Here is a 21049-nt window from a genome sequence, read left to right on the forward strand (position 1 = left end):
GAGGGAGATGAGGGAATTAGAGGGTGATGGCTGAAGGATACAGGGTTTCTTTCCAGGGCAATGAAAATGTTCTAAAATTAATTGTGGTGGTGGTGGTTGCATAATTTTGTGGATATACTAAAAAACATTAAAGTATACACTTTAAATGAGTTGTATGGTATGTGAATTATTTCTCAATAAAACTCTTGAAAAAAACAACTACGCTGAATATATGCTGATAATTGTTCATATCATTGTTTTTCCTTTTCTTACTCTGTCCAGTAAGGCAATTTAATTCAATCCCTATGCTTTAAAAGATTAAAATATAATTAAGTTATGTATACTTTGGGACATTGTGTAATACATTTGGCCCATCAGATTATTATGGAAGCTCCTAAAATGGAAATGTTATGAGAATCAACTAAGAGAATTTAATGGTGAGTTTGGTAGCAAACTTTTCAATGAACTACAAATAAAATGTGAAACATTAGCCAAAGAAAATAGTAGTAGATTTGATAGTGTTACATTAAGAAGGATATATATTAAAAAAATATGTTGAGATATTTTGAAGGTAAAAGATGGTAAGTTTGAATAGAGTAATAAAAAGTAGGATATTAATTTTTCCCCATGGTTGTAAATATAGATAGGGTTTAGAAAGCAAAACTTAAACTTAAATCCTTTTTATATAGGCTTATTGAAAAATAAAAAGTAGCATTAATGTAAAGTGAAAATGGAGATAGAAGTAAAGAAAGAGGAGAGAAGATAAAAATATTGATCCCAAAGCAATCATAAATTGATTCCTTTGTGTAAAACATAAAAGCAGATTTTATTGGTACAAAAAGTGTATGTGTCTTTCATTGACGCATTCTTGTGTGGCTTCTGTGTCTAGAGATGTGTTAGCACACTGCTAAAACAGTCCTGGGCAATCCAGATAGGATCTCTGCCCTCCAAGGCTTTCTGGTCCAGCTTATGGATTAAAGTTTAACTTCCTTTTATTTCAATTTTTCACATATACTAAGAATTCTGGTACACTGGATACCACTGTTCAAACATGAAAACAAAAATCTCTCCAAAATACTCACATAATAAGGAACAATTAAAGTTTCTCTTCAAAAACTGAAGTTAGAAGTACAAATTAACAGCTGACGAAATAATTTCCTTTCTATAATAGTAAGTCAAATTAGAGACTTTCGTAGGTTAAATGGAGGTGTAACTTATATACAGTAAAGTACCCAAGTCTTACGTGTACAGCTCAAATAATTTTCAAATATGTATAAGCCCATATAAAGACTACCAGACCAAGACAGAGAATAGCTCCCTTGATGGTTACTTTAGTCAATGGTTTGTTAGGGCAAGATGCTCGATTTCTTGCGTGGCCCCACCAACTCTCCTAGGGAACTGGGCAGAAGATTTCATAAAAGATAAGCCAATTTATACTGGCCAATCATTTTGTACAAATAGATAACATCTAGATGACTGATTATAACTGTGTAGAAGATTGTGGCTCATATCTAGGAAAGGGAAAGAGGCAGGGAAAAGGGGAAGAGAAAGAAGCAGAACAGTTCCTGCAGATGAGACAAACGTTAAGAGTTAAGAGAGACTTTACCTGGGAGAACTGGGTTGATTCTTCCCATTAACATTTTGGAGGGAAGGAGGGTAGTATAAGGGAATTATTAATATAAGGCATGGGGCCAAAAAATATCAAGCTAGATCAAAGAACACATACAGTGAGCCTAAGAATATCAGTGAACATGGAATAACTGGTCTGTCCCATCCATTTGTCTACCTATTTAATTATGTAACATTCTCATTTTCATGAGAAAATATACCACTTTCTGACAAGGATCCTATGTTCATCTGTCCCCAGACCCACCTTCCACACCTCTCTCTTTTAAATATAATCTTATATTGTTGCACGTAAGCACTATTTTTATAAACTACATGATTTTTCCTGAAACAAGGTTAGGTAAAAAAAATATATAATTCTTTGTCACTATCAAATGCTGGCATTCTCTAAACTTGAAGCTAGCAGAAAGATGAAAGTATGTGAAGAATAGATAGCCAATGAAAAACTAGAAATTATGAAAGTTTCTGAAAGTTAAGATTTTAGGATATGTCTATTCTTATGGATTTTCCATTTTATTCTACTACTTTTATACACTACATAAGCCCAGTTACTATGTAAGCTTAAAAACAGCAAACAGCTTAAGAAAAAGACTATATATTTGCCATAAAATTCAGGAGAAACCTTGTAGGAGGCCAACCTGCTCAGCCTGGGCCTCTCGCACATGTCTTTATACTGTCTGCTTCCTGAGGGGCCAAGAAGTTGAATCCACTGTTCATCCAAATCTCCAGGAACAGTATTCCAAAAATAAAGATAATTACTATATCTCTTTCCACTTTTATTTCCATGCCAGGTGGTTGTCAGACCCTTCGGAGTCCAGAGATTGCTCTCTGAGCTGCCTTTCCATTTTGTCAGCATCTTTAAAATGTGGCACACAGACCAAACACAAGACCCAGATGTAGTGTTACAAGGGCAGAAGGTAACAGAGCTGTAATTGTCCATGATTTATATACAACATTTCTATTAACACAGCCTTAGATTAAACTAGCTCATCTAGAGCTGACACTCCACTAAAACCCCCAAGGTCATCCTCCAGTCCCCATATGAATGGTCGCTAAGGCCAATATCCTCTATCCTTTACTAATCCAAATAATTACCTGATTTAAATTAAGGAACTTACATTTATCTATTAAATTTCATTTTCTTGGGTTTGGCCTAGCATTTCAACTTCATAAAAGTTTTTAATCATTTTTTGGGATAGCATGGAATATACTATCCCTCCCAGCTTTGGGTCACTGGAGAGCATACCTTCCATATCTTTATGAAACACACTGCAAAAATAACAAATAGAACAGGAAAAAAATGCCAACTCTACTACCCTCCACAAGTGACCTCTCCATATCTTGATATGGACTCTTTGAATGCACTTGTTTAACTGGTATAAATCCACCTAGCTCAAGAATCAGTCTGTACTTCACCTTATCCCACGGTATCATTAAAACACTGAAAATTCACTGCATTCTCTAGTCAACCTTATACTAAATGAAGAAATTAAATTAGTTAGGCACAATAACATATAAGAAACTAGTGATAGCCATAATCTTTTTCAAATGCTTAGTAACCACATATTTAAAATTCAATTCTAGTTTTCTTAGGCAACAATATAGGACTTACCGATCTACATTTCCGGAATCTAACGATTTGTGAGGACTGCTCATAGAACACTGTGCTCACTTCATCATGTTGATTGTTGCATTTCCAAGGCTAAATAATCATAATATTACTCATTTTGTAGCACTGTCTTTAATTGTAATAATATCTTCAGTGGACATTGCAAAAAGATGTCCCCTCAATTTCAAAATTAGTTCAACAGAGGTCTGAATGTTTTAGGTTATTTGCTATGAAAAAGACAAGAACTAAAGACTGTCCCTTTATGTGCAAGGCCTCACTTCTTTATTCCAACTGCTACGCTTGGCATAACTACTTTTAATTGCCTGGCAGAAGTAATGGTAGCCGAGAGAAAAAAAAAATCTTTAATAGCCCTATGTAATAATTAGTCATGCATTTTTTTTTTTAAAGCACCAATCACTTAACAGGGACAGGTAAATACACTTTAAAGACACAAAAAATTAGTGTAGCAAAAAGTTATAACCTTAACTTGAGATATACTTATAACTGACATTATCAATTTTTAAACATCTAATAAATTGGTTCTGATTATCCAATGCTTTTCTTGAAAGCATTTTTAATAAGAGTCATCATTCCTATAAAGCTGCACATCTAAAGAAGATTTGCAGTCATTTTAATTATCCTTCACAACAACTCTACCAAATCATTCAGTGCCGTTATCCCTGCTTCTTTCCAGGTGAGGAAAATGATCACATGTAGTTCAGAATATTTTCACCCGAGTATATGGCAAGGAGATGGCTGGATTCTGGCAGCAGGCTGAGAGCCCAAAAACAGGGGACAAAAAAGAAAAAAGGTAGGGAGAGGGCAATGTGCAACTTCTCTCCGCCATGAGAGGTGTCACCCTTGGCTGGGGGTCATCTTCAGTCACACAATGTTAGACAGTGGCTGTGAGATAAAATTGTTACAAACATGGAAACTTTAAAAAATCTCTTCCTCAGAAAAAAAAAACAAACAAACAAGAAAATGAGGAATAAAGTATCAGGAAATGAGTTGGGGGAAATAAGGTTTCCAGAGAAAAACGATACTAAGCCCAGTAGCTACAAAGTCCTGGCCTTTTCAATCTTATTTTTATTTATTTATTTATTTATTTATTTATTTTTAACGAGCCCATTAAAGAACCTGTACCCTTCTTTGGGAGGAAAAAAAAGAAAAAAAAAAGATTTCAGTCCAAGGTGACCTGTGTGAGAGAAAAGCAGGTGATGGAAAGGTCTCCCAAGAGTTAGAAAAGGCTATAATAGCCCCAAGTTCATTGGTCACCACCTGTGATGATAATAGTTGGAGAAACCAGTCCACAGTGTCTCCCAAGGCAACAGATGGATCGCATGAATTAGTCAGTGGTCTTCCCAGGATGCCGGGCGTAAAAATACTTCGGAGGGAAGGTGGTTAAGCAGTGAATCCTGCTGAAACAAACCTGACATCTGCTTCATCTTCTCCCTCGTCCTCCAACTCCACACTAGATATTTCAAATGGATAACAACTTGAAAGCTCCATGCGGACTTTTCTTTCATTATTATTATTTCAAATGCTAAATGTTATCTACTTAAGGATCTTACCTTGGCTCCATGCCCTGGCAGAAGGCAAAATTTTTCAGCTAATAAGGGCCTGGAGGCTTTACAAGACCACAGGAGTTTTCAAAAATATTCCTACATATTCATAATAGTCAAATTAATAGATCTGATGCCAGAAGTAAAGTGGCAATTTATGGGTAACTTTAAAAATGTACTAATGGGGTAACTTTAAAAGCTACTTTAAAACATGCAGTTATGAATCTAATGCAAAATCATTTTGCCTTTTGATCTCGGCTATGTGTTCAGTATTCTGCAATGAACTAATCAGAAAAAACTTGGCATCTTTCTCCCCTGGAAAGATACTTGGCATTCAGAAAAGAAATTTAGGTTAAACACCTTTTAACTGTCCTTTCTGTAACAATTAAAAGCTTTTCCTCTGACTTACTGACACAGTTCACAACCACATACAATGAAAGTAAAATAAATCTTTCCTGTGCAGAACATTACATGCTCTTAGATGGATTAAAAACACGTTTGCCAAGTCTGCATTTTTATAGGCTTCCCACTGCCAAAAAGCTGACACAGGTACTGATAGCAGAGCATCAGGTAAAGAGAGTGAGGGGAAACCATTGGCCCTAACTATACTGCAGGATTTTATGAATGCAGGACCCTGTGGTCAGGACAGACATAGGCTTATTGTCTGAGAAAGCCGAGTTCTCACTTTCAAATTTACAATCCTAATCAGGAGACGAGATGAACTATAAACATATTGGGCAAAAGTTAACTAGCGCTTATGAACAAAGTATCCATAATGGCAATTTCACACCAAAGAAGAACAAAGCTAACAACTAAAAGAATAAACTATGTATTATAGGTTGTATTTTCAGTTTTTTTGTTTTTAGATCAAGTCATCTCATTAACAGCTTTTAAGCACATTTTAAATTTTTGGAAGAACTTTAACATGGTATTATTTCATTTAATCACCCTAACAATCTATGAAGTAGGCATTATCAGGATACATTTACAAATCAACTGCTATGTGCCAGGTACTGTGCACTACTTCATTTGATTTATGCAACAATTTTGTAATGTTATTCACAATTCAGAGATTATGAAATTAAGACTGAAAGAGATTAATTATTTTGCTCCAGATCACAAAGAGAGTACAACTGTCAGACCTAGAGCCCTTTCCCAGGTCTCTAAACTCTTTCTGGGACACCAGTTTTTCACTTGGTTAACAAAAATATATAGTCTGTGTTCCTCACCAAAATATGGACAATCTTCACTGCTGAGCCCAACACACTGCAGTTACCAGAGATTCCTGCATCCAGTGTACATTTACATAAGCATACTAATGCTGAAGCAAAGTGTTGGTCGGCATAGATGCTGCCAAAGCTTACAAACTATAAATTCATCTCGAAAATGCCCCATGCAAGAGTTGAAGTGTGAATAAGATGTCATTGGTAAGATGGAATAATGGGAGAAAGGAGAGGCAAAATATTGCTACTACCAGAGTAAGGGTCATCCTAACCCAAGGAAAAAGTGCCAGGATCATGGGTGAAGACCAGTCAAGGGTTTGGACTAGCAGAGATCTGTCAGGTGGAAGATGCTAGAATTATAGAGTAGGCAACTTCTACAGGGAAGATGCTAGAATTAGAGTAAGCTAGAACTGTATGGTAGTACCCTGAAGACTACCTCTGTCAGTTAACAAGAAAGGTCAGGTAAGGTATGGAATCTTTAGTAAAACATAAAGATACACACACACACACACCTTTCATATTTTACTTCAACTTAAAATTTATAAATACACAATCACCCAATCTTTTGATGTGGGACCAAGGAGCTTTTGTTGAGTGGGGTCTGACAAGTCTTTCTTACATAAATTGCATTCTCTAATGCATTATCTTTGATCACCGTCTATGAGCGAGAAGGCAGAGACTTACAAAGCTGTAAGAATGCAGGACCCTCTTGATTCTGAGGATGTCTTCCCTTGCTGTATACCTAATTTGAAAGGAATTTTTTTCCAACAGATTGCCCTTCAGGTTTCTATAGTATTCAACTTAGTTTTCAAAGAGACAATTACTTTTTGGGTGCCTTATTGGCTCATATAACATTTTATAGTTATATTAAGTAACTAATGTAGTCACTTAGTAAAAATGACATACATGTTTGGGAACAACTACATTGACTGGTTGGTGAGTGTGCAACTGAACCAGTGGAAGAAGAAGTACACAGTTATAAGAGAATACCAGCTGATCATGGGCAAATGTAAGTGTGTTTTATAAGAAAGGAGAGCTCTGTAAAAATGCAGGCCCCTTAAGTGAACTTCTTTTGGTTGCAGAACATGCAGAGTCCCACAAAGGCTGGGTGGGAAGGCAGCCACACAGGCCTACCAACATGCAAATTCCAATTTAGGGGATTCCCAGAACTAGCCACAGGAGGTAATCCATCAATTTATATTTATAGTCAAGTATAAATTTGAAACTTGAGTAAGGTTTCAAAGTACATGTGCTAAGGCTTTGAGAAGATGGCTGTGATGAGATTTTTCTTTCCAATCTTTTTTTTTTTTTTAAATTGATGGTTGTTGTCTTCAGTTCATTTTTTTTTTCTCTTAATAGACTCAATCTCCTACAAATGATAAATTATACTTGGTTATTTATAATTTTTGTTGCCTAAGGTAATCACTGCTTTTTTAAAACCACTTTAACAAATGTTAATAGTCTCCAAAACATATAATTAAATACATATTTGCAAATGGAGGTGTCAATACCAGCACAAACATGAGTCTAATTCTTTGGGGGAACTGACTGCATTCCCTGCATCTTGTTTCCCTTGGCATAACTGTTACTGCTTAGTATAACTCTTTTTTTTTTTTTTAAATAATGCTTGCCCTTTGTGGTTAGGAGCTTTAATTTTTTGTGATAGTTTCTTCATTCATTCTTCCACAATAAACAGTTGTTTGGCTGCAGATATTCAAATGTGATGGTATAATAAATATTTAACAACCAAATTAAGATAATTAATTTAAAGCTAATCTGTCTTGGTAATTATCCAAACTGAGGAAACAGAAGGGAGAAAAAAAAACAGTTCCTTTTATAAAGTATACAAGTGGTATTTTACCAGTTCCAATAATTTTAAGAGCACATATAAACATTAGAGGGAATATAATCATATTTCATGATCCCAAAGACAGCAAAAACAAGGTGGTCATATAACTTTCATGTTATCATGCCTCTGCACCGTCCCTATAGGAAATAGGGAGGCAGAAATTTCTTTCACTTTAACATCCTGTTATTGAAATTTCCCTGAAAACTATTTGCTTTTCTAAAATACAGAAGCAAATATTTTGGGATTTTGGACTCTGACATTCCCCTGCTGTCTCAATAAAAGATTAATTTGTGGTCCTTGCCTCCTCTTTGTTATTTTTGTGGCTTAATAGTCCTCATGGTAGAATCAGTAAAAAAAAAAAAAAAAAAAAAATTATTGTTGGAGTTTTCAAGCACTCCATACTCCTTGGCCAGGTCCAACAAAAAAGCAAGGGCTGCAAAGGCAGGTAAAGAGTAATACAATTTATATGACTTCCTTACCTTGGCCTACAATTTATCCCAGTATTTTGTTGCATGAACTTATTTGTACAAGCGTGGCTTATGCCTGGATACTGTGTGCCATGGAGGGAGTTGAGACTTGTCTGTTTATACAGAGAGCTCTCCAACTTTTTGTGGCCTGTCTATTCCAACCCCATCCACAAGGGAGCCAAAAATCACATCTCCAGATCACTCATATATTTTTATAGCTAAGACTCCTCTAAACTATAAATGCATAATATGTAAATACAAATAGAAATCCATCATTGCACTATTTAACTCAAATTTGTTGAGTACCAATTAAGTGCCAGACATTGTGTAAAGAGCAGGGAAATAAGATAATTGAGAGACAGTATCTGCTTTCAAAACATTCCACTGATTAGGAAAGAAACACTTTAATATGAAATAACCAAATAGTAAAAGTATACATAGACTGTAAATGGAGGGAGGACAATAGAAGGCAGGATCAACCGGGGTGTGGCAGATTATTCAGAAAAGCTTCAAAGAAAAGGTGTAAGTTAACCAGGCCATAAAGGACCAAGAGTATTTCATTGGGACACAGAACAGCATGAAAATTTTCAAGGAACACGGGATTTCTAATATTTTAGGGTGACTAAAGCACAAAGAGGAACAAATAAAGAGGAGAGTGGAAAGGTCAGATGAAAGAAGACCTTAAAAGCAAGGCTTATGGAACCTAGAATGGGGAATGAGATCTTGTTATTCTGTAAAGGTTAATATGATATCTCAATGCACCCCAGAGTACTCTGGGCAGAAAGTAAGAAAATATTTGCAAAGTTCCCTTGAGAGACTGGGGAAAAATGTAGAAACATTAAACTTCCTCACCTGGGGAATTCCTGATATTCCTGCAAACATTAGGGAATTCCAATTGCATAAGAGCCCCCCTCCCCAGAGAACCTCTTTTGTTGCTCAGATGTGGTCTCTCTTGCTCAGCAACCTCTGCAGCTAAACTCACTGTCCTCCCCACTATGTGGGACATGACTCCCAGGGATGAGCCTGGCCCTGCATCACAGGATTCAGAATGCCGTCTTGACCAAAAGGGGGAAAGAAATGAAACAAAATAAAGCTTCAGTAGCTGAGAGATCTCAAATAGAGTCAAGAGGTCAATCTGGAGGTTATTCTTACACATTATATAGATATACCTTTTTACTGTCTAGTGTTTTAGAATAGCTAGAAGGAAATACCTGAATCTGTTGAACTATAATCCAGTAGGCTTGATTCTTGACAATGACTGTATAACTATACAGCTTTTATCATGGAATCATGTGATTGTGAAAACCTTGTGACTTATACTCCCTGGATCAGATGAGTATGGGCAGATGAGTAGTAAAATGAAGACAAAAGTATATATAAATACTAGGGGGAGATAAAGGGTATGGGATGGTTTGGGTATTCTTTTCTCTGTGTTTTCTTTTTTATATATTTTTTCTTTATTTTGGAGTAATGAACACTGACTGTGGTGATGAATGCACAACTATATAATGATATTGTGAGCCACTTTGGATGGATTATATGGTATGTGAGTATATCTCAATAAAATTGCATTTTGAAAAAAGCAGTGCTTTTAAAAAAGCTACTGTTGAAAGACACTAGGGAACCAACTAATTCTTTTGAAAACTGGTAAAAATAAAAGGGGGGGGGCGGAATCAGCACGTAAGTCTTACCTATCCTACAGAAACTGTACTACAGGTTAAACAAAAGGCAAATGAGGGGGAGTTTCTCTTTAAGGCAACTTCTGGTTAATAAATGAAGAAGAAAGAATCATGAAATAAAAAACAACACCAATTTGTAACCCCTAATGAATTAATGCATATAGGCATTGAGCATCAATGGGTGCTAATATCACATGAAAAAAAGAGATATCTCTTACAGGTCTCCTGATAAAAGAACACAGCTCAACCCATGAAATAGTTTTACCCAAAACACAAAACACAAACCAAAACCAAAAACCTAACCTCAATCTGACCATGCTTCTGACTACTAATTTATTGTAAATATCCACAAAAATAATATCAGCAAAATCCAAACTGAGAAATTCTAAAAGACAAACAACAATTTTTTCCTTGTATTTTTTGTGAAAAAAGAGGGCAGGGAGGATCCATAAATAAAAAAAAAAAAAAAAAACAGTTTTCACTAATGGCAAGTTGTGGATATCAATTCAAACAAACTGTAAATCCAAAAGAAAATTTGTGACATTTTGATTCTACTGGAAATTTGCCTGGTGGCTAGATATATGATGACATTAAGAATTTTGATATGTTTAAATGTGATAGTGGCATTTTAGCTGTGTTCTGAAAAAGTCCTTATCTTTTAGAGATTCATATTAAAATATCTATGAATGAAATAGTATGAAGTCTTAGATTTGATTTAAAATTATATTGGAGAGAGGAGAGCCCATGGGGCTATAGATGAAAAAAGATTGGCCAGGAATTAATAATTGTTGAAGCTGAGTGATGAAAGGAGTGTGTATCATTAAATTATTTTGTATATTTTCATATATTTCAAATTCTCCATGAAGAAAAGACTATCAAAAGAAAAAAAAAAAAAAAAAAGCAAAGTGTATACTAAGCCTGGAAAGGTTTTCTAAAGAGAGAAGAGAGACCAAGAAGCTACTGACATGTTCCTGGGCTGGATGAGGATACAGAGATGGGCAGCACATGAGAAACTACCACCCTCCCCCAAACCTTTGATTCTGGGGGGAAACTCTGAGATTCACCGGTTTTATTACACAAAACAAGGGGAATATACATGACTTACCCCAAAAAGCAGGAAGGGGACTTGTTGCAAGTCTGAAAGTTTCTGGACAATGAAGGCAGACTTGGTAAGCAAGAGTAAGTATGCTGGCCCTGTCAGATTCTGACCTAAGATTATCAGATCACCTAGAATTTTAAAATAAGCCATCATAAGATCAGCAACAAGTTTGATGTTCACGTTTAATTAAAGCAATCCTGGAAAATAATGGGAAAGAAGAGGAGATGTGAAAATAATGTAAGCTCTTTAAAGTAATGAAAAGATGTCAGGTTACCTTGAGTAGAATTTGTCAGATATGAAATATTTTTAAACTAGTGTGGACTTTCAGCAAGACTCTGCATTCATTTGCAACACAATCCAAGATTAGGCCAAATAAAAAATGAAATTTTTAAAAATATGTGTAGGAATTTAAAATATATATATATTTTGTCCATGGATTATAAAACACTAAATTCCTAGACCACAGTTTTCCTCTCAAACTTAACAAGAACACCTATCAACATCAGGTCTTCACAGAATATAATTCATAAAATTACCAAACAAAATTAAAGTCTTTGTCCTTGCCATTAACATTGTTGCTTGAACTAATATCTCAATGGCACTGTTTACAAATATTATCTCATTAGGTGGGTATTACCATTAAAATCTGTATTTTATTGTTCACTGCAAGTAAGCTGTCTAGTCTTTTGATTTGAAGTGCATGCTCTTTTGACTACTTCCCATCCCTCCTGGACCCACAAAAGCAAGAGGATTAGCCAGGTATGGCTGTGTTCCAGGACAAAGGAGTCCTAACTTCTTCCTTCAGATCCTTCGTGAATGCAACCTTTAGGTAACAATAACACTGGCCACATTGTTGCCCCAGTAGGAGGTACATGAAACAACCTAAAAGATAGCACATTGGTGAACAAATCCCCTCGGATAGACTCTAACGCACAACAGCTTTTCAATACTTTCTGCCTCTTAGAGAATGACACATAGGAGACTTGAATCAATCAGCATTTTGAAAATCATATCCAGGTCTCCTTGCACCCATTATTCATAAGTCAAGTATCTTCTTGCTTCTCCTTCCCATTCCAGAATGTCAGAGGAAACCAGATAGTGGGAAAGTTAGCACTGTAATTTGATTTTTTTTTCCTCAACAGGCTTACTCAGTATCGCAGTGACTTTAATTTGATGTGATTTCTCTCTCAATAAGGTTTAATCAGTAGCAGGGTACAAAAAGCATGGGCTTTGGCATTGGTCAAACCAACCTGGATTCAAATTGTGGCTCTGTCACTTCTACATCTGTAAGATGATATCAAAAGCTATCTCCTCCACTGCATGGATTAAATAAGAGGATACAGAGCAGAAGTGTCCCACACAAGCCTAGCATGGAGTGGAGTTCAGTAAGACTCCCTCATTCCTGATAAACTAATTTAATAAATAACTGGCCAGATTAATTTATAAAAGCTTTCTTCCTTTTCAGTTAGGAAACACAGAATTGTTTTATGTTTGCCGTCAGTTGTTTTTAGGTTGTCCTCTCCTGTCAAGAATGCTTTCTGCTGCCCATCCCACCCCCATCTCCACCAACGGATGCCACCCTTCCTTCAGCTTAAATCCTAATTTTGTACCATCTGTACCACCTACCACAGTGCTTAACATGGAAGAAAATACTTCATAAATAATTTTAAATGTTACTGAATATCACTGAAGTAATGAAAGAATATTAGAATTAAGAAACATGTTTAGAAAAATAACATTTTAAATTACTCAAAGTGGCATGAATGTTTATCATATTTAAAAAAAAAAAAAAAAACAAAAGTCACCTAATAAGCAAGAGTAAGCAACTTAATTTTTTTTTTAAGTATTATGATTCTAAACACTGAGGTCCCAAACTGTGGGCACTAAAATAAATACTTTATTTATTTAAAATAATATCTGAGGACCCCATACATACATTTCTCACCCCTTCCCCATGACTAAGCTAGATAAGAAAATTTCTTTCTCTCTGTGTCACTGACCCTGAATAATTTTTCCCCACCCCAGACCCCCAACCACCACATCCCCATCCTCTGTCTTCAGAAATCAAAGGAAAATCTGTTGTCGACAAATGCTTCAGTAAATGCATCTCCATTTTCTCCTGCCTATTAGAAGTCTCTGACTTTATCTGAGAATGTCTCATTGTGCAGTCACATTTAGTGACCTAAAGAAGCCACTTAGGGGTGACTTTTCTTTGTGGACTTAGACACTGCCTTGAAAGTTTACAGCCATAAATTGTTACCTGCTGAGAACAATTTCTCAAACTTGGTTAAATAATTACACAGACACCAAAAGAAAACCACCCTCTACCTATGCCATTGCATCACCTTATCTCCTATTTGGAAGAATGCACAGCCAACATTTTTAATAACTTAGGGTATAAAATATAACTAGAAGATTCAAAAAGGAATCTCCAAACTGGAGGACACCACTTGTTATTTGGTGGCACCTTCTGGGAAAGCTTGATATTACAGCTCAGCTCTGTCAAAGATAAATTTCCATGCAGAAGCAAATGGGAGAATTTCTGAGTGCAGGGAAATGGTACTGATGATACACTTTGACAATATGTAATCCATAATTATGAGAGTCTGTTTGAAGTGAGCATGTAGGAGTAGTTAAGGTTTCCTCTTCCCTCATTTCTAGCTTTGCAAGCCAAACCCACTTAAGAAGAGAACCTATCATCTCCTGAAGACTGCTGGTAAAGCCCAAACCAACAGGTCAAAGAAACATGAATCATAAATGGAACAAAAATATGGGGTATTAAATGCTATCACAACAATGATACCAACTTCTTAAAATATATCTCTGCAGTTCTGATGTGAATTCATGGAATAATACCCTACCAAGCCCCATGACACTGGGATCAAATTTTCGCTCCACACTTTTAAACATGGCAACCATGAACAATTTTCTTAACCTTTGAGCCTTAGTTTCCTCACCTATAAAATGGTGAAAATATTAGTACCCATTTTCATAAAATTGTTATGAGGATTAAACAAGTTAAAACATTAAAGTGACTGGAAGGGTGACTGGTCTATAATAAAGCACTCAAGAAAAGTTTAGCTGTAGCTATAAGGCATCACTATGGTTTGGTAAAGCAGGTCTTGCAAAGACCATGTTGAGTCATGTCTTTGGCTTTCTGTCTAAAGATGACAGATGGGACAATTACATAAAAATCTTGGGCCCTAGAAAAAGAAACAATATTGCATTGAATAGGTCTTACAATTCTCTTGAAGAAGACTTATGGAATTTAATGGGAAAGAGATACTGGCTCAATCCTGTGAGTGAAAATACAGGGTTTCGGCAATTGTTGGTAGCAAATAACCAGCTCTGAAGTGACGGGGTTTCCCTTTCTGTTTACAGCCCTCAGCGATCCAAAGTCTTCAAAGGAATTATTTAATTTAATTAAATAATTGACAAACCACACCAGGCTTAGTATAGTACAGAACCAACAAGGAAGAGAAAGGGCCCCTAATTCATTAAAAAAAAAAAAGCAGCTCCCTTTTTAACTGCTTCAAATCCCTTTTTGGAGTAAGTCAGGAATGTGGATGTGGATGAATAAATGAACAGCTGGCTGGCTAGACTGCACCCTCCTCAATCTGACCACCTCTAACAGAAAACAACAAAAATCATTAGCGAACTGGTATCAGATAACATATCTCCAAGCACCCAACAAAGTTAACTTTCTTCCAATCGTTTTAATTAATGTTCTGCCCTGAGCTAAACCTACCAGAGGAAGAATTGCAACCCTTCAGGTATTTTTACCTCCAGTTATAAAACACAGAGAACAGGAGCCAGAATAAGAACCCCTGCAGGAGAGCCAAGGCAGTTCTTTAATGAATGGCCTCTCCAGCTGCTCACTCACCATACCTACAGACTTTACAGCTCTTGCATGTGATGGAATTACAAGTCATTAAAAAGCCACTTTGAAAACACAATAAAGACCTTCTTCTCTGACAACCTTCCATCACATAAAAACCTAAGGCCAATGCTTCAACAGCAGGACGTTTACTGCCAGCTCCAGACAGTTTAAGCAGGGCAATGAACAGGGTGGGGTGGGAGGAAATGAGGCACAACAAAAGAAGGGAAGTTTTCTTTTTCCTTCTCCTTCCTTTTTTTCTTTTCAAAAGAAACTTCTGCTAAGGTGGTTTAAAGTATTTATCCTGTATCTGAACCACCCCACCCGAGTAAAAGTTACCAACTGACAAGATTTCACCCTCTCCCTTAAGAAGATTTTATCCAAGAAAACACATTGGTAAGTAAGCCAAAACTATCAAAAGACCTGCAAGTTGATGTTTGTAACATTTTGTCAAACTTAATCTGCCCAATTTAAAGGAAAGATAATTAAAACTTTTAACTTATTCACTTTTAAATTACATTTAAATATTGACAAAGAAAGGCAAAAAAGGTGAAGGCAATGAAGGAAATTACTAACAAAACCAAATCTGATTGTAAATGGGATTTCAATTTTATTTTATTTACTGGTTTCTTCCTTATCCTCTGCTATGAATACCAAAGTTCCTAATATCATAAAACAAGACTAATTTTACAGACTTTCCTTTAAAAACAGAGTTATATAAATAACAAAATCAAAGAGACACTGGGAAATTACAGGAGAGGTGAGAGATATTTGGGTTCTTTTACCATCAATTATAGTTTAAACAGGTTATTAAAAGCCACAATTATAAACTTTTAGTTGATACTGATATTTTCACCCTTTCTAGCCACTCATTAATGTTAGTCGCTAGTAAGAATGGTAACTTTACTAAGTTCAGTTGACCACTGTGGCCCCAAAGAGGTGAAAGTCCTAAACCAAGAGCAGTTTGACTCTAATGGGAATTTCTTGGTGTTTGACTGTAAAATATTCCTCATGCTAACATTCAAGGACATAGCAAGAACATTCCCTTATCTTGCTTTCTGTGTTTGCTAATTGCTCACCCACTGTAAAAGAGCCCTTCCACCTCCCTACCATTGCCCTCCACCTTCCAAATTCCTCCGTAGGGAAAAATTATTGATAGACTTTCATGTGATAGGATTGGATTTCTTTATATATAAAAAGAACCATGTGAATCAATGACATAAGCCTTCTGTTCCATTTTAATTATGCTATTTTTATTTTTATAAATTTTATAACCTGAAATCTTTATGGAGAATCTTATTTAAAAAGTTCTTCCACTTAATCATAACTAAGCTGTACTGAAGAGGCAAAATGTTTTCTTCACAGACACACAAGATAAATAAAACTTTTCCCCAGCCCTTCCTAGTTTTTCACACTCTTCTGATTTCCTTTGTCTTTCTTATTTCCAAAGCCCATGATCTCTGCCCAGTATGTCTAAAATTACCTGCCACCCCACTCCAAAATGAACATAAATCTGTCTGGGATTCCAACAATGAAGCTGGAAGGGACCTTAGAAAGATCATCTGATCACACGTACTCAGATGAAGACCCACTCACAAGAGGATGATGTGAATGGTAATCCCTCAAATTGGGAAACGCCAAGGCCCTGCCCCAAGCTACCAAATGAGTTACTGACCAAGCAGAGGCGATGGGCTGCCTAGTGCTCTCCTTCACAGTTACCTCCTTTTTCTTCCCACCTTCCCCAGAGGTAATAGAAAGTCCAAGCAAAGGCTCTCTTTACTATTGGATAAACTGAATCTCAGCCCCCTCCTATGCTCGTTTGCCTATAGAAAAGTCTTTGGGACACAGGCTTACTTGGAACCACTTTTGTCGATTCTCTTCTGTTGTATCATGTACATTTAGAGAGACGCCAAGAGAAGAAACAGTAAAAGCATTACTATCACCAGAATACTGATAAGGTAAGTACAATTGTTGGGTTTTATATCCAGACTTTAAAGGCCTTCTTTCCAAAGACAGGTGAGCACATTACAAAAACTACCATTATAATCACTGGAGATGTGGCTCTAATACGTCATGTGCCATTTTGAAAATTTACCATGTATCATCAGAAATTACAATTCTAACTCTTCATTTCAGAAGATTTTTTAAGGCTTTACATTGGATAAATATGCCAAGTTGATCAAGAATTTTATTAAAAGGAAAGCCATACCTTATATAAATTATATATAAAAGGGAGCAAAAGGCAAACAAAAGGAGAATAAACAGAATTATCTAAAGCATAAGATCATCAGTGATAATTTCACATACAAAGAGCATTTAAAAGTGTTTTATGAGTGCCATTTGGTCCTCTCACAAATCATCAAACATTCTAAAAAAGTACCTTTCAAAGTTTTGATCATGACCTCCTATAAGAAACAAATAATTTGCTCTGAAATAAAAATTATCACAAACCCTTATTTACCCATACCAAATACAATATATTCTGATTTTATTTTTAATTCTGGTGATGACATGCTAATTGATTTCCTGGCTCATCAATGATTCACAACTCACAATTTGAAAGGTTCTGTTCAGAAGAATCATCACATTTCAGAAGATAGAAAAAACAAAGTTGCTAAACTTAACAATCCTGATAGACTAATCATACCCCAACAACATCAAAGAATATTTCAGGGGATTTGAATCAAGTCAGACATACAAAAAAAGTTTCAAATAACGTCTACATTAAGAGTAGGCTTCTAATTAAGAGACGAGATAAGAAGCAAGGGAACAAAAATAAATGTTTGAGACACTGGGACAAATCCTATCAACTCTCATCTCCAATCCACAAACCACAGTGATAAAGCCTTTATCAAACACTGGAATTACCCAATCTCCAGTATTTTATATACCACTCTGCTCCTAACTGATATATTAACATGTTGAGATCAGCTATAGAGAGTAGGGAAAAGGGGGAGGCCTGTAGACTGCTTGGGATAGGTGTTGACACCATATCCTGACCCTGGGCAGCTCACTACCCATCACAGTGAATGAAGAAGGCCAGAGTCAGAGAAAAAGTGTGCAGGAGGTAACTCATAGTAAATTACATTTGTTCTTCAGAAATAGAAGCAAATACCTTGTGAATTACTGGCCAGAGTCTGAGAAAAAGTGTGCAAGAGGTAACTCATAGTAAATTACATTTGTTCTTCAGAATTAGAAGCAAATACCCTATGAATTACTAACAGTCCTCTCTCTAGTAGTATAAGAGTTCTTACATTGGTAGGAGGTTAGAGTGGATAACTCCGAGAAATCTGTAATTATATGTCTAAATCTCAGTGTCAAATATCTTCTTTTTTTTTATGGTGTTAGGTGGTCAGATAGTTAGGGTCCACTAAGGATATTTCTACCCAACAGCAAAAACTTTTAGTGAAAAGCACATACTCCGCCCCTATCAAAACAGTGGCTACACATTGAAAGAACAAAATAAATATTTCACTTTCAGAATAGTCACCTGGTGTCACAGGTGTATCCATGTCAATACTAATCAAATTATATAAACGTGTAGCTTCTTGTTATGTCAATTTTGCCTCAATAAAGCTGTTTAAAAAATACTATCACCAACTTTCCACCTAAGTAAACAAACTACTACATTCCACGGATCAAAAGATCAACATTATAGCTGCTCCCCAATATTGTCTTTTTCTCTTTTAAATTTACGTTCCCTTGTATTTAAGTTTTATTGCATTCTTCTCACTTTCCTAAATCAGCAATCATTGAAAAGCATAATAACCAAGCTCTAATGAGCACCTACATTTTTCTGTTGCTATTCAAATGACTCATTATTATACTATGGAATATACCTTTCTTTTAATGACTTTATTCACAGGCTGCAAATCAGCAGATTCCTCAGTGATTTCATTTCCTTTTTTCCATTAACTGAGACTCATTTCTATGCTATATCTACTTCCATGTTACCATTTTATTGGTTCAACATTCATTTTCTTTGTTATTTATCATGAGGCTATCTGAAATAAATGAAAGCAGGGAAATAACAAGACTACTCACATCAGATTTAGAGGACATATTCTCCTCCACATCTGAATCATTGGGATCCACAATATCATCAAATGGTGGTAATGTTGATTTCTTCTTCTCTGACATCTCACTTTCAATTTTGACCTTTCCCATCTTGACGTGAGATTTATCTTTTATCTGCTTTTTGTCAGCAGAACAAGTGAGTATCAGTGGAGGCGCGCTAGAAAAACTTTTAAATAAAGCCTCTGAGCTATTCTTTTTCCTTTTTTTGGCTGAGAGTTCTTCAGAATCTGGAATGGGGGGCCTTTTACTAGGAGCTTTCTTATCTTGCTGCCCACTGGTGATGGTGAGTAAGTTACTGTCTGGTTTTGGCTCTTTTGACATGGGTTTAGGTTCCTTGAAGGCCATCTTAGGAACTATTTTTTCTTCTTTCAGTGGTTTATTTTCTTTGGGTTTCTTAGAGGATTCTTTGGAAGATTTGTTGTGATCCCTGGAAGGTTCTTTGAAGGCACTTTTATGTTCTCTGGAGTCTTTAGAAGGTTTTTCCTTGTGCTCCTTCATTAATTTGTGAGGCTTTGAAAAACTGGTACTGCTGCTGCTGCTGCTGCTACTGCTGCTGCTGCTGCTGCTGCTGCTGCTCCTGCTACTGCTGCTACTGCTACTGCTGCTGCTGCTGCTGCTGCTGCTGCTACAACTGCTGCTGCTGCTGCTGCTGGTATGGAGACTCCTATTGGGGTCCTGCAGGAAGGGGAAAAAGAAACGCATCCCTCAAAACTAAGTATCAATCAAGAGTCAAAAGCCAGTTTTCTCAAATTTGATCTGCATAAATGATCCTTCTCTGAGTACTCTCCAACTAATTTTTATATAAACCAACTACCACGGTATAAAAGGTGGGATGTGTATGCGAGAAACAATGAGAGAAGACTACTGCTATCAAGGAATTTAAAGAGGCAAGCTGTTTTCTTAATCATGAGAAGCATGGGGGGTTAAAACATTTCAATTCAACACATGTTAACTAAATGAGTATCCTAGAAGATACAAAGATGGACAACACATGGCCTCCCTCTTTAAGGATGATGTATTTATGATCATAGTTGTTATAACAGCCACCTATAAAGTGCTATGACAACAAACAGAGGGGGATAATTTTGTTGAAGGTACAGGAAAAGAATAATTCATAAATTTATAGAGAAGTAATACTTTAATTAGGTCCTGGAGGATAAGCAGGTAATTACCAGAAAGAGAAGAATATAGGTCACTTGGAGAATAGGAGCCAGAAATGAACTAAGACAATGAGACAGCAAAGCCCAGATTGTATTGAAGGAAACAGCAACCAGCTACAGCACAGGATTGAAAAGCAGGTAGAAAAATAGCCCAAGGTCACATAGTAAGGTCAGGTAATGGTAAATTTTAAATGAATTTTTGACATAAGGAATCACAAGGCTCTAAAAAAGAATTAAAATAATTCTCAATTTAAGATAAAAGGCACATATTTTTATGCTGTACAAAATTTATCAATTAAGGAGTAACTCCTACCCACTGGGGGAAAAAAAAAGCAACTAAATTAGAATAAAGGTTTCACCTAAAAGTCAAATGGACTGAAACATTTTTAGCAATTCCTGTTGGGTAATCATGAGAAAGGAGTTAATTGCTGCCTATTCCATTTCAAATGTGTTCCCAATTTTTTCACTCATCATAACACTGCAGAACATATAACCTTTCTGTTTAGGAACAAAATCTAAATCCATACTCACCATATCTGTGAACTTCTATTAATAGTAAGAATAAGAAACAGAAGTAGATTCTGGACATGCAAAACTCTACATCAATACTAAAAGAAGAGCTTTCTTGCTTACGTCTACCTCCTAGAGGAACTAAAGAAAATAAATATCCAAATTTTGCAACTAGAGTTTACATCTTCAGGCTTTCTTATTACGTTTCCCCTCTAACTCACTCACAGCCCAATGATACCTAAATATAGTCTGTATTCCTTAAATATCTAGCATAATACATGAAAGACAGAAGGCAGTAGATATGCTTTTCACTTAAATGAGCAATCTATATT

At 36.0% G+C, this 21049-nt stretch overlaps 1 protein-coding gene across 4 annotated transcripts in view; it reads right to left on the reverse strand.

Annotated features, from left to right (window-relative positions):
* The window catches only part of MLLT3 (MLLT3 super elongation complex subunit), a 272860-nt gene that overhangs the window by 39204 nt on the left and 212607 nt on the right, over positions 1–21049 (reverse strand). For all 4 annotated transcript variants that reach the window (XM_037851311.1, XM_037851307.1, XM_037851310.1 and 1 more), the window contains exon 5: positions 19015–19722. In XM_037851311.1, the coding sequence (XP_037707239.1) occupies positions 19015–19722 (708 nt within the window). The remainder of the gene's footprint in view (positions 1–19014; positions 19723–21049) is intronic.

Source organism: Choloepus didactylus, chromosome 10 (genome assembly GCF_015220235.1).
Source record: "Choloepus didactylus isolate mChoDid1 chromosome 10, mChoDid1.pri, whole genome shotgun sequence".
Lineage (NCBI taxonomy): Eukaryota > Metazoa > Chordata > Mammalia > Pilosa > Megalonychidae > Choloepus > Choloepus didactylus.